At 42.7% G+C, this 14,104-nt stretch overlaps 1 protein-coding gene across 1 annotated transcript; it reads right to left on the reverse strand.

Moving 5' to 3' along the window:
• Positions 1-11,991: 11,991 nt before the first annotated feature.
• Positions 11,992-13,555, reverse strand: LOC123836023 (keratin, type II cytoskeletal 8-like). The gene is given in 1 exon segment (XM_045865153.2): positions 11,992-13,555. A coding segment is annotated over 1 exon segment (1,476 nt). The 5' UTR covers positions 13,468-13,555.
• Positions 13,556-14,104: the final 549 nt, after the last annotated feature.

A 14,104-nucleotide genomic window follows, 5' to 3' on the forward strand; every position in this document is an offset into this window, starting at 1 on the left:
GAATCTCAAGCAGAGTGCAGAGTCTGAAGAGGGGCTCGATCCTAGAACCCCAAGATCATGACCTGAGCTGAAATCAAGAGTTGGATGCTTAACTAACTGAGCTACCCAGCTACCCTGCTGGTTTCACCACTTTTAATTTTCTTTTTCTTTCTCTCCATCCCCACCCCCAACTTTAGAGCCTATAAACATGTAAAGAACACATGCTACATAAATGGTTGTCACCTGGTTGATATGAGACTTTGGTGATTAAATATTGAAGAGAGGGATGGAAAAACTATTAAAAATGCAGTGTATTTTAATGGAATCATAGAATATGCTTTGTCAGAAAAGTGGAGAATGTCTATTTTAAACTTTTCATTGAATATTGAGGAATTGAGAACAGAGAACGTTTATTCTTTTTTTTTTTTTTAAGATTTTATTTATTTATTAGAGAGAGAGACAGCGAGAGAGGGAACACAAGCAGGGGGAGTGGGAGAGGGAGAAGCAGGCTTCCTGCAGAGCAGGGAGCCGGATGCGGGGCTCAATCCCAGGCCCCTGGGATCATGACCTGAGCCAAAGGCAGACGCTTAACGACTGAGCCACCCAGGCGCCCCAAGAATGTTTATTCTTGCTGGAAATTAATTTTAGGAATATATTGCAAAGAATTTAAAAAATTAAGCAGTGATTTTTAAAAGCAATCACAAATACACATAATTATGAAAAATACATTTTTCTGAGGTTACATATATTTTGGGACAAAATGAGATCACAATCTACTATCTGAAATGTATGAAGACTTTATTATATGCCAGACAAAGGGCGAGTACTTTCCATGAAGTGTTATTTTAGAGTAAGTTGGTTGGCAATAAATTCTCTTAGTTTTCCTTTCTCTGAGAATGTCTTGATTTCCTTTTCACTCCTGTAACACATGAAGTATCATTTTAATCCTTACAACAGCCCAGCCTAGTGGATACTGTTATTATCCCTTCCTTTAAAATGCAGAAACTGAAGCTTAGAGAGATCTGCTAAGTCCTCAGCGTTCCCAGATCATAACTCACAGAGCGGGTGTATAAATCCTCCTCTGACCCACAATTCCAGGACTGTGAGCACTATATTAAGTATATTAATTTTATTTGTTTTAACCATAGTTGTCTCAATTCCAGCCTCAGTTAAATTCATTCTTTTTTTTTTTTTTAAAGATTTTATTTATTTATTTATTTGACAGAGAGAGAGACAGCGAGAGAGGGAACACAAGCAGGGGGAGTGGGAGAGGGAGAAGCAGGCTCCCCGCAGAGCAGGGAGCCTGATGTGGGGCTCGATCCCAAGACCCCGGGATCATGACCCGAGGTGAAGGCAGACGCTTAATGACTGAGCCACCCAGGTGCCCCAGTTAAATTCATTCTTGATTCTCAGTGGGCCCAGGAAAGTCTGTATATGCCTATTGGAAGTATTGATCTTGATCCTGTGGCGCCCACCGTGGTCTACTCACCAGCGCAGACACATCAGTGCCCACTGATGGGGTATTCCCCATACAGATGCATCAGTGTCCACCATGGTGTATTCACTAACACAGAAGTACCGGGGACTACTGGCGGGTATTCAACAACACAGATACATTAGTGCCCACCATGAGGTATTCACCAACACAGACATCTGACAGAGCATTGCTGATCCTGCCAACACCCATCGTCCAAAGGCCATATCTTTCCTGAGGGGCCTGATGCCCAGGGCCTCTTCACGTCAAATTAGTGAGAAGGTTGCCTCCAGGCTTTGCCAGGCAGGCTTCATGGGAAGAGGGTAATGTCCTCACTGCAGCCTCAATGTAAAAACTCGGTATATCACAGTTGTCTGAGGGACTTGCCTTTAAGGACTCAGGCCTCCCTGGACCTGCTCCAGGGATGCATATCTGCATTCCAAGTCCAGGCACCCCCTTATCAGGAGGCCTCCTTATTTGAGGGGATAATCTTACCTTTTAATAGATTTGATTTGATTTGATTTGATTTGATTGATTGATTTATAGAGCATGGATGGGGGGAGGGGCAAGAGGAGAAAGGGAGAGAGAGAGAATCTCCAGCAGACTGCACTGAGTGTGGAGCCAATGTGGGGCCCAATCCCACGACCCTGAGATCATGATCTGAGCCAAAATCGGCAGCTGGATGCCTAACCAATTGAGCCACCCAGCTGTCCCTGGGGGGGGGGGTCATCTTATTGGGGATCTTTACTGGGGACCTCCTTACTGGGAGACTTGGCTGAGGCCCCACTGATGGAGTCCTTTTCTACCCGCAGTTCTTCCTCTCTTCTTCCTCCTGGGTCCCCCCACCCAAAAACAGCAGGGAGTTGGGGGACTCCCTGACAGTGAGATGATCCTCGTCTACGCTACCTGCAAACTGCTCCCACCAGGTGCTGTTCCACAGAGAGCAATGGAACACTGAGGATCAGCACTCTTCTCTGGGCCTCTTGCCTGCATTCTCTGCAGTAAGTGAACAGGGCTTGACTGTTGCTTTCTGTGTAACGTGTGCTCATCGACACTTGACTGCTCCTGAAGGTCCTCCCACCGATGCCCACTGCTGTTGTCCCTTGCCTTAGGATTTACCACCTATTGTCCTTGAAGCTTTTGATGTGAAGGTTATGAGAGCTTTTTCTTCTTAGTATCTTACGATAGTTCAGGAAAAAGCATCTTCTGTTTTACTGACTGTTTTATTGGTCACCTTTCTACCCGTAGGATTCAAAGTTGCAGCAGAGGTCAATCTATTTGGCAGGTGAAGTTGTGTGTTTTGAACCACTGCTTTGCCCCTGGCCTTTTTTTGTTTTTTTTCCTTGAATTTATATATGCTTTACTATTTTCTTCCATTTGGAAAAGTTTTGGCCAAGAGTTTTCATGGGAAAGGTATACCCAGGATCCTCTGCTTCATCTGGATTCACCAGTGTTCCTGTTAGGTTCAGACATGTTTAAATCCAGGGGGAAATCCAATTGGTGAAATCCTGGATCCCTACTACATTAATTAATCAAAAAAACTGTGTTCTTATGTAACATTGCCATAAAGCTCTTTCATATCATTTTCTCATTTCAGCTTTAAAAGAACTTTGAAAGGGGAGTAGGAAAATATTATTTCCTATGTTGTAGGTAACAGGATCAAGCTCATTGCAGTTCGGCCCTTGCTTATGTGCCATGGATTTGAATTCAGTGCTGTCAAATAAAATTCATTTTTATTTCAACTAAACCATTACCATACTCTCTTCAAAATACATAGTTCCCCAAACTGAAATGAGCAGCAGCATGGATTTTTTTTTTTAAATAATAGGTTTGAAAAGTGTGAGTTAGCAGGGAAAATACTGTAAAGTAGCAGATCTGGTTTATTGGTCGAGACCTTGTGCAGAACACTAGGGAGAGTTACACAGCAAGTACTAGATATGATTTCATTTTCAACTGGAAAAATAAATCCCGAAAGAAAAGATTAAGTGAATGCAAACCATAGGAACATACCAATTGCACCCATGTTAACAATCACTGACTGACTGGCAACTTGAGGCACTGGGTGATATGTGACAAGGGCAGCTAATCAAGCATTAGGATCAAAAGGAGTAATTTTCATTTTTGTGTCTTTTTCAAGTCACGTGGCATGAAGAAGTGTAAATTATTAGATATTATGGGCATCCTAGGATCTCTCTTCCAAGCTAAATTTTAGCAACTCTCTCTGATATTTCTGGATTAACCTAGAATCCCAATATATTATTCTCAGGAAAACACATCAAAGTAAGTAAGTACTTCATTACTTATGAATATAGTAAAAATACAAAGGGGATATTGTGAAATGAAATCACACAAAATTAGCCTCAACATTAAAATGTTTGCATTTTACCTTGCAAACATCTTTTAAAAATGCATCCAGTGAAACATACTATCAAAAAAGGTGAGCTACTTGGGGGTCCTAAATTTATACTTTAAGGGTAGATTTTTTTTTTTTTAACTATTCTGCACTAGCTTTTATTGAAATGAATAAGGAGAAGACTTTTCCTTATTTATGCAAAATAGAATAGACAATGATTCAGAAATTCAGAATACCAGATACTGTGAAAATTCCATATTTAGTGTTTGTAATACCTTTTTTTTTATTCTTATGTTAATCCCCATACATTACATCATTAGTTTTAGATGAAGTGTTCCATGATTCATTGTTTGTGCATAACACGCAGTGCTCCATGCAGAATGTGCCCTCCTCAATACCCACCACCAGGCTAACCCATCCTCCCACCCCCCTCCCCTCTAAAACCCTCAGTTTGTTTTTCAGAGTCCACCGTCTCTCATGGTTTGTCTACCCCTCCGATTTCCCCCGCTTCATTCTTCCCCTCCCGCTACCTTCTTTTTCTTCTTCTTCTTCTTTTTTTTTTTTTTTAACATATATTGCATTATTTGTTTCAGAGGTACAGATCTGAGATTCAACAGTCTTGCACAATTCACAGCGCTTACCAGAGCACATACCCTCCCCAGGGTCTATCACCCAGTCACCCCATCCCTCCCACCCCACCCCCCACTCCAGCATCCCTCAGTTTGTTTCCTGAGATTAAGAATTCCTCATATCAGTGAGGTCATATGATACATGTCTTTCTCTGTTTGACTTATTTCACTCAACATAATACCCTCCAGTTCCATCCACGTCATTGCAAATGGCAAGATCTCATTCATTTTGAAGGCTGCATAATATTCCATTGTATATATATACCACTTCTTCTTTATCCATTCATCTGTCGAAGGACATCTTGGCTCTTTCAACAGTTTGGCTATTGTGGACATTGCTGCTATAAACATCAGGGTGCACGTACCCTTTCAGATCCCTACTTTTGTATCTTTGGGGTAAATACCCAGTAGTGCAATTGCTGGATCGTATGGTAGCTCTATTTTCAACTTTTTGAGGAACCTCCATACTGTTTTCCAGAGTGGCTGCACCAGCATGCATTCCCACCAACAGCGTAGGAGGGTTCCCCTTTCTCCGCATCCCTGCCAACATCTGTCGTTTCCTGACTTGTTAATTTTAGCCATTCTGACTGGTGTGAGGTGGTATCTCATTGAGGTTTTGATTTGGATTTCCCTAATGCCGAGCGATATTGAGCACTTTTTCATGTGTCTGTTGGCCATTTGGATGTCTTCTTTGGAAAAATGTCTGTTCATGTCTTCTGCCCATTTCTTGATTGGATTCTTTGTTCTTTGGGTGTTGAGTTTGATGACTTCTTTATAGATTTTGGATACTAGCCCTTTATCTGATATGTCATTTGCAAATATCTTGTCGCATTCTGTCAGTTGTCTTTTGGTTTTGTTGACTGTTTCCTTTGCTTTGCAAAAGCTTTTTATCTTGATGAAGTCCCAATAGTTCATTTTTGCCCTTGTTTCCCTTGCCTTTAGCGATGTTTCTAGGAAGAAGTTGCTGCGGCTGAGGTCAAAGAGGTTGCTGCCTGTGTTCTCCTTTAGGATGTTGATGGACTCCTGTCTCACATTGAGGTCTTTCAACCACTTGGAGTCTATTTTTGTGTGTGGTGTAAGGAAATGGTCCAATTTCATTCTTCTGCATGTGGCTATCCAATTTTCCCAACACCATTTGTTGAAGAGACTGTCTTTGTTCCATTGGACATTCTTTCCTGCTTTGTCAAAGATGAGTTGACCATAGAGTTGAGGGTCCATTTCCGGGCTCTCTATTCTGTTCCAATGATCTATGTGTCTGTTTTTGTGCCAGTACCATGCTGTCTTCATGATGACAACTTTGTAATAGAGCTGGAAGTCTAGAATTGTGATGCCGCCAGCTTTGCTCTTCTTTTTCAACATTCCTCTGGCTATGCGGGGTCTTTTCTGGTTCCATACAAATTTTAGGATGATTTGTTCCATTTCTTTGAAAAAAGTGGATGGTATTTTGATGGGGATTGCATTGAATGTGTAGATTGCTCTAGGTAGCATTGACATCTTCACAATAATTGTTCTTCCAATCCATGAGCATGGAACGTTTTTCCATTTCTTTGTGTCTTCCTCAATTTCTTTCATGAGTATTTTATAGTTTTCTGAGTATAGATCCTTTGTCTCTTTGGTTAGATTTATTCCTAGGTATCTTATGGTTTTGGGTGCAATTGTAAATGGGATCGACTCCCTAATTTCTCTTTCTTCTGTCTTGTTGTTGGTGTATAGGAATGCCACTGACTTCTGTGCATTGATTTTATATCCTGCCACTTGACTGAATTCCTGTATGAGTTCTAGCAGTTTTGGGGTGGAGTCTTTGGGGTTTTCCACATAAAGTATCATATCATCTGCAAAGAGTGAGAGTTTGACTTCTTCTTTGCCGATTTGGATGCCTTTGATTTCTTTTTGTTGTCTGATTGCTGTGGCTAGGACTTCCAATACTATGTTGAGTAGCAGTGGTGATAGTGGACATCCCTGCCATGTTCCTGACCATAGGGGAAAAGCTCTCAGTTTTTCCCCATTGAGAATGGTATTCGCTGTAGGTTTTTCATAGATGGCTTTTATGATATTGAGGTATGTACCCTCTATCCCTATACTCTGAAGAGTTTTGATCAAGAAAGGATGCTGTACTTTGTCAAAAGCTTTTTCTGCATCTATTGAGAGGATCATATGATTCTTGTTCTTTCTTTTATTACTGTATTGTATCACAATGATTGATTTGCAGATGTTGAACCAACCTTGCAGCCCAGGGATAAATCCCACTTGGTCGTGGTGAATAATCCTTTTAATGTACTGTTGGATCCTATTGGCTAGTATTTTGGTGAGAATTTTTGCATCCAGGTTCATCAGGGACATTGGTCTGTAATTCTCCTTTTTGATGGGGTCTTTGTCTGGTTTTGGGATCAAGGTAATGGCAGCCTCATAAAATGAGTTTGGAAGTTTTCCTTCCATTTCTATTTTTTGGAACAGTTTCAGAAGAATAGGTATTAATTCTTCTTGAAATGTTTGGTAGAATTCCCCTGGGAAGCCATGTGGCCCTGGGCTTTTGTTTTTGGGGAGATTTTTGATGACTGCTTCAATTTCCTTAGTGGTTATAGGTCTGTTCAGGTTTTCTATTTCTTCCTGCTTCAGTTTTGGTAGTTGATACATCTCTAGGAATGCCTCCATTTCTTCCAGGTTATCTAATTTGCTGGCATAGAGTTGCTCATAATAGGTTCTTATAATTGTTTGTATTTCTTTGGTGTTAGTTGTGATCTCTCCTCTTTCATTCATGATTTTGTTGATTTGGGTCATTTCTCTTTTCTTTTTGATAAGTCTGGCCAGGGGTTTATCAATCTTGTTAATTCTTTCAAAGAACCAGCTCCTAGTTTCGTTGATCTGTTCTACGGATCTTTTGGTTTCTATTTCATTGATTTCTGCTCTGATCTTTATTATTTCTCTTCTCCTGTGGGGTTTAGGCTTTATTTGCTGTTCTTTCTCCAGCTCCTTTAGGTGTAGGGTTAGGTTGTGTACTTGAGACCTTTCTTGTTTCTTGAGAAAGGCTTGTATTGCTATATACTTTCCTCTTAGGACTGCCTTTGCTGCATCCCAAAGATTTTGAATACTTGTGTTTTCCTTTTCATTGGTTTCCATGTATTTTTTTAATTCTTCTTTAATTTCCTGGTTGACCCATTCATTCTTCAGTAGGATGCTCTTTAGCCTCCATGTATTTGAGTTCTTTCCGACTTTCCTCTTGTGATTGAGTTCTAGTTTCAAAGCATTGTGGTCTGAAAATAGGCAGGGAATGATTCCAATCTCTTCGTACCGGTTGAGACCTGATTTATGACCTAGGATGTGATCTATTCTGGAGAATGTTCCATGGGCACTAGAGAAGAATGTGTATTCCGTTACTTTGGGATGGAATGTTCTGAATATGTCTGTGAAGTCCATTTGGTCCAGTGTGTCATTTAAAGTCTTTATTTCCTTGTTGATCTTTTGCTTAGACGATCTGTCCATTTCAGTGAGGGGGGTGTTAAAGTCCCCCACTATTATTGTATTGTTGTCGATGTGCTTCTACGCTTTTGTTATTAATTGCCTTATATAATTGGCTGCTCCCATGTTAGGGGCATAGATATTTACAATTGTTAGATCTTCTTGTTGGATAGACCCTTTAATTAGGATATAGTGTCCTTCCTCATCTCTTATTATAGTCTTTGGTTTAAAACCTAATTTGTCTGATATAAGGATTGCCACCCCAGCTTTCTTTTGGTGTCCATTAGCATGGTAAATGGTTTTCCACCCCCTCACTTTCAATCTGGGGGTGTCTTTGGTTAAAATGAGTCTCTTGCAGACAGCATATTGATGGGTCATATTTTTTAATCCAGTCTGATAGCCTGTGTCTTTTCATTGGGGCATTTAGCCCATTTACATTCAGGGTAACTATTGAAAGATATGAATTTAGTGCCATTGTATTGCCTGTAAGGTGACTGTTACCATATATTTTCTGTGTTCCTTTCTGGTCTATGTTGCTTTTAGGCTCTCTCTTTGCTTAGAGGACCCCTTTCAAGATTTCCTGTAGGGCTGGTTTTGTGTTTGCAAATTCCTTTAGTTTTTGTTTGTCCTGGAAGCTTTTTATCTCTCCTTCAATTTTCAATGACAGCCTAGCTGGATAGAGTATTCTTGGCTGCATATTTTTCTCATTTAGTGCTCTGAATATATCCTGCCAGTCCTTTCTGGCCTGCCAGGTCTATGTGAATAGGTCTGTTGCCAATCTAATGTTTCTACCATTGTAGGTTACATATCTCTTCTCCCAAGCTGCTTTCAGGATTTTCTCTTTGTCTATGAGACTCGTAAGTTTTACTATTAGATGTCGGGGTGTTGACCTGTTTTTATTGATTTTGAGAGGGGTTCTCTGTGCTTCCTGGATTTTCATGCCTGTTTCCTTCCCCAAATTAGGGAAGTTCTCTGCTCTAATTTGCTCCATTATACCTTCTGCCCCTCTCTCTCTTTCTTCTTCTTCTGGGATCCCAATTATTCTAATGTTGTTTCGTCTTATGGTATCGCTTATCTCTCGAATTCTACCCTCGTGATCCAGTAGTTGTTTATCTCTCTTTTTCTCAGCTTCTTTATTTTCCATCATTTGGTCTTCTATATTACTGATTCTCTCTTCTGCCTCATTTATCCTAGCAGTTAGCGCCCCCATTTTTGATTACACCTCATTAATAGCCTTTTTGATTTTGACTTGGTTAGATATTAGCTCTTTTACTTCTCCAGAACGGGTTTCTCTAATAACTTCCATATTTTTGTCAAGCCCAGCTAGTATCTTTAAAGTGATGATTCTGAACTCTAGATCTGACATCGTACTAATGTCTGTATTGAGTAGGTCCCTGGCAGTCGGTACTACCTCTTGTTCTTTTTGTTGAGGTGATTTTTTCCATCTTGTCATTTTGTGCAGAGGAGAATAGATTAATGAGAGAACAAAATGCTAGCAGAGTACAATGTCCCCAGAAAATATACTCTAAAGAAATCAGAAAAGACCTGAAGCAGTGGAAAAAGAAATGGAAAGAGAGAAAAAAGAAAAAGAAAAAAAGAAAAAGAGAAAGATAAAAACAAACCAAAACAAACTAAACAAAACAACAACAACATCAAAAAAAACAGAATGTGATCAAATATGATCAGGCTGGTATATAGATCAGTGCCACACACTAGATTTGGGGTGTATTTTGGTCTTTTAGAAGAAAGTGCCTCCCAAAATTTTAAAGAAAGAAAAACTTGTATATGTACAAAAATAAGGGTTCATATGATGAAGGAATGGAATATGACTGTAAAGATGGAAATTATAAAAAAATTTATAAAAGGAATTGATAAGAACTTGTTTGAAAAAAGAAAGAAGAGGATTAAAAAAAGAAAAAAGAAGAAAAAAGGGAGAGAATGTGATCAGGCAGGGAAATAGAAAACACCATATACTGGAGATTTAGGGTATATTTTAATCTGTTAGAAGAAACTATCTCAAAATTTTAAAGAGAGAACAACTTATATATATAAGCCAAAAATACAGGTAACTACTATGGAGGGATAGAATATGACTCTAAAAATGAAAAATGAAAATGTTTTATTTAAAAAAGGGATTGATAAGTTGTTGGTTGAAAAAGGGAAAAAGAAAAATTCAAAAAAAAAAGAAAAAACGACAGTTAAAAAAAATTAACTTTGAAAGACTAAAGAATCATGGTAAAAAAGCCATGGATTCTATGTGCATTATTCCCCTAGCGCTGGAGTTCTGCCGCTCTCATTGATCGGTAAACTTGGTCTTGGCTGGCTGTTCTCGCTGATTTTCTGGGGGAGGGGCCTGTTGCCGTGGTTTCCAAATGTCTCTGCCGGAGGCGGAATTGCCCCGCCCTTGCCCCCTCCCGGCTAAGTCATCTGCTCGGGTTTGCTCTCCGGGGCTTTTGTTCCCTGAGAGCTTTCCATACAGCTTTGGAGGCGGAGAGTGAAAATGGCGGCCTCCCAATCTCCGCTCCGGAGGAGCCGAGAACTCGGGGTCCCGCTCTTCAGTGAGCCCCCAGAGAAAAGCCGCCAGTCACTCCCGTCTCCCCGGTCTCCGGCCACACTCCATGCTCACCCGGCCTGTGACCGCGCGCCTCTATCTCTGGCACCCGACCCGGTCTGGAGTCTCCAAACCCAGCAGATCCCTGCGGTGCCCTCCCGCGCGGCTCCTCCCAGGGAAGAAGGTGAGTCTCCCCGGATCTGCCGCTTGTTGGGTCCCTGCTGGAGGAGCAGGGGCCCGACTGGGCCGCGGATCACGGTTTATGGCCACCCCGAGCTGAGAGCCCGCGCCTGGGCTCCGCCTCTGCAGCCGGCTTCCCTGCTCATTACCTGGGAGTTCTGCCGCACTCAGGCACCCCCGGTCTTTCTGTGACCCGAGGGTCCTGAGACCACACTGTCCCGGAGGGTTCCACCCCCCGCTTAGCCACCAGAGTGACGTCCCTCGGCGGAGCAGACTTTTAAAAGTTCCGATTCTGTGCTCCGCGGCTCTATCACTTGCCAGAAGCGGCCGACGGAGGCCCCTCCCCCGCCGTCTATCCTCCCGAATATCGCCTCGGATTCACTTCTCCGCACGTCCTACCTTCCAGAAAGTGGTCGCATTTCTGATGAGAGAGTTGTTGCTCTTCTTTTCTTGGATCTCCTGTTGAGTTTGTAGGTGTTCAGAATGGTTTGATCCCTGTCCAGCTGAATTCCTGAGAGGAGACAAAATCCAGGTCTCCTACTCCTCTGCCATCTTGCTCCGCCCCCAAGGGTAGATGTTTTATAATGTTCCCTTAATAAAGCACATATTTTACATTAATTATTCTTCCTTAAATGATATTTTAGACCACTGAAGGCTATAAAAAATTGCTAGCAATACCAAATCATAAAATAGAAAAGATATTTTTTGCATCTGCTTGTTTCTTTCCCCTCATTCCTTTTACACAAAGCTACACATATATGATCCATCTGAACTCTATTACATAACAAAAAACACAAGTTTGAAGAGGAGAAACATCTGTTGTTCTGCTATTCTGATGACTGCATTAAATAGATTTAATTAAGTAAACTATCTCTAGTCTTTAGACAGTCAATTTATTAAATAATTCTAAGTAACAACAGGTTGAATAATATAAACTTTATATACACCACTATCCCCATCATGACATCCTTCATTTTTTTTTTTTTCCAGCTTTGGTATACTGCAGACCTGAGAAATAAAATGTTGGTCATTAACTTTTTTATGTCCAATTTAATAGGGATTATTATTAGAGTCATTAATTTTTTCATTTATTTATTAGTTCAGATTTTAATATCTTTTTTGGGGGGGGGGATTGGCAGAGCCAGCTGAGGCTTTATTTGGGAAAAGACACTTGAATTGGATTTTAGTTGGGGGCATGGACAAGAGGGGGTACCCAGGGCAGTGGACTACCCCCAAGGGTAGGCTGAGGACTAGGGCTGAGTCTTAGGTGGCTCTCCTGTTCCTAACACTCCTGGCACAGCTCCTTTCCCTTCAAAGGCTCTATGGCAGCCACAAGAGTGGGAAAGGTAGGAGGGACTACCATGGTTGTTCACTTGGACAGGACATCAGAATATTTGGACACCAGCTTCCCATCACGGGTCTTGATCTTCTTCAGGACCACAGACTTGGAGGAACCACCACCTCTGAAGGAACCAGCAGGGCCAAAACTGGACTGGAAGGAGCTCAGGCCATAGTTGAGGCCAGGGCTTGTGAGGCCCCCATAGGCCGAGCTCAGGCCACCTGAGTAGCCACTGGTGGTCTTAGTATGGATACTCATGTTCTGCATCCCAGGCTCCAGCTGGCTCTCCTCGCCCTCTAGCAACTTGTGGTAGGTGGCGATCTCGATGTCCAGGGCTAGCTTGACATTCATGAGCTCCTGGTACTCGCACAGCTGTCGGGCCATGTCCTGCTTGTCTTGCTGCAGGGCAGCCTCCAGCTCGGACACCTTGGCATTGGCATACTTAATGGCCAGCTCCCCACTCTGCTCAGCATCAGCAATCACTGCTTCCAGGGCAGCCCTCTGGTTTTTGAGGGCCTTGATCTCAGCCTGGAGTCAGCTGATGCTCCGGTTCATCTCAGAAATCTCTGTCTTCCTGCGATGGAGGTCATCCCCGTGCTTCCCAGCCAGTGTCTGTAGCTCCTCATACTTGATTTGGTACATGGTCTTTGCCTCAGCCCGGCTGCGGTTGGCAATGTCCAGGTACTGGGCCTTGACCTCAGCTATGATACTGTCCAGGTCCAGGGAGCGGCTGTTGTCCATGGACGGCGCCACGGATGTGTCCGAGATCTGGGACTGCAGCTCACAGATCTCATCTTCATACAGCTGCCTTAAGAAGCTGATCTCGTCGGTCACCCCTTCCAGGCGGGACTCCAGCTCTACCTTGTTCATGTAAGCTTCCTCTGCATCCTTCTTGATGAGGACAAATTCATTCTCCATGTCTGCACGCTCTTTGATCTCCTCATATTTATTCTTGAAGTCCTCCACCGGCCCCTGCATGTTGCCAAGCTCCACCTCCAGCTTCAGCTTCTCCTGGCCCAGGGTGTCCAGCTGCCACCAGAGGTTGCTGATGTAGCTCTTGAACATGTTGTCTATGTTGCTCTGAGCGGTTTTGTGCCACTGTAGGAGGCTCCACTTGGTCTCCAGAATTTTGTTCTGCTGCTCCAGGTGCCTCACCTTGTCGATGAAGGAGGCAAATTTGTTGTTGAGGGTCTTGACCTGCTCCTTCTCTTGGGTGCACACAGCTTGGATGTTGGGGTCCACCTCCAGCTTAAGGGGGCTCAGCAGGTTCTGGTTCACTGAGACAGCCATGATGCCCCCCACACCCCTGGCCCCACCGCCGTAGCCCCCGACCACACTCATACTGCTGCTCAGGCCACCCCAGAAGCTGCTGTTCCTGCTGCCCACCTGGGAGAAGGCGGAGGAGCTGATGCGGGAGCCAGGCCCGCTTGTGTAGGAGCAGCTGCTGAAGGCCCGGGCACCGGAGGTGGACATCTTGTAGGACTTCTGGGTCACCCTGATGGACATGGTGGAGGCCGGAGTGGAGGCTGGAGTGGAGGCGAGTAGGCTGAACCTGACAGAGGTTCCAGAAGGAGCCGAGAAGCTGCTTCTAGGTGGGAACCAGATTTTAACATCTTCTACAGTTAAAACTGAGTTCTAGGTGCTGACAATTGAATGATAAGTAAGAAGTTTAGCCTTGTCCTCACCATGCTCAAAACCAGAAGGAGAAGAAAGAGGAGGAAATCTGATTTTTCTTGTGTGCTAGCAGTTGAGATAAATGTGCTCAAAGTGTTCTTTGGCATCTAATGTAGTCTGTCTAATGGGTCAGAAAAGATTTACAAAGGTAGTGACACTTAAGACACATCTTTTTATTTTGTTTTGTTTTTTTCAGGTGTTACTTTAGTCTCAGGTATATAACTTAGTGATTTAACAAGTTTGTACATTATGCTGTGTTTACAAGTATAATTACCATTTGTCCCATCACATCGCTATTACAATATCATTGACTGTATTCCTTATGCTGTTCTTTATTCTTGTGACTTACTTATTCCACAATTGGGGGCCTGTAGCTCTCTCTCCCTGTCACCCATTTTCCCCAAAATCCCCACCTCTCTCCTCTGGCAACCATCAATTTGATCTCTGTATTTATAGTTCTGATTCTGCC

This window comes from Mirounga angustirostris, unplaced genomic scaffold (genome assembly GCF_029215605.1).
Source record: "Mirounga angustirostris isolate CCGP_5_RB_7025 unplaced genomic scaffold, mMirAng1.0.hap1 SCAF_12, whole genome shotgun sequence".
NCBI classification, from domain to species: Eukaryota; Metazoa; Chordata; class Mammalia; order Carnivora; family Phocidae; genus Mirounga; species Mirounga angustirostris.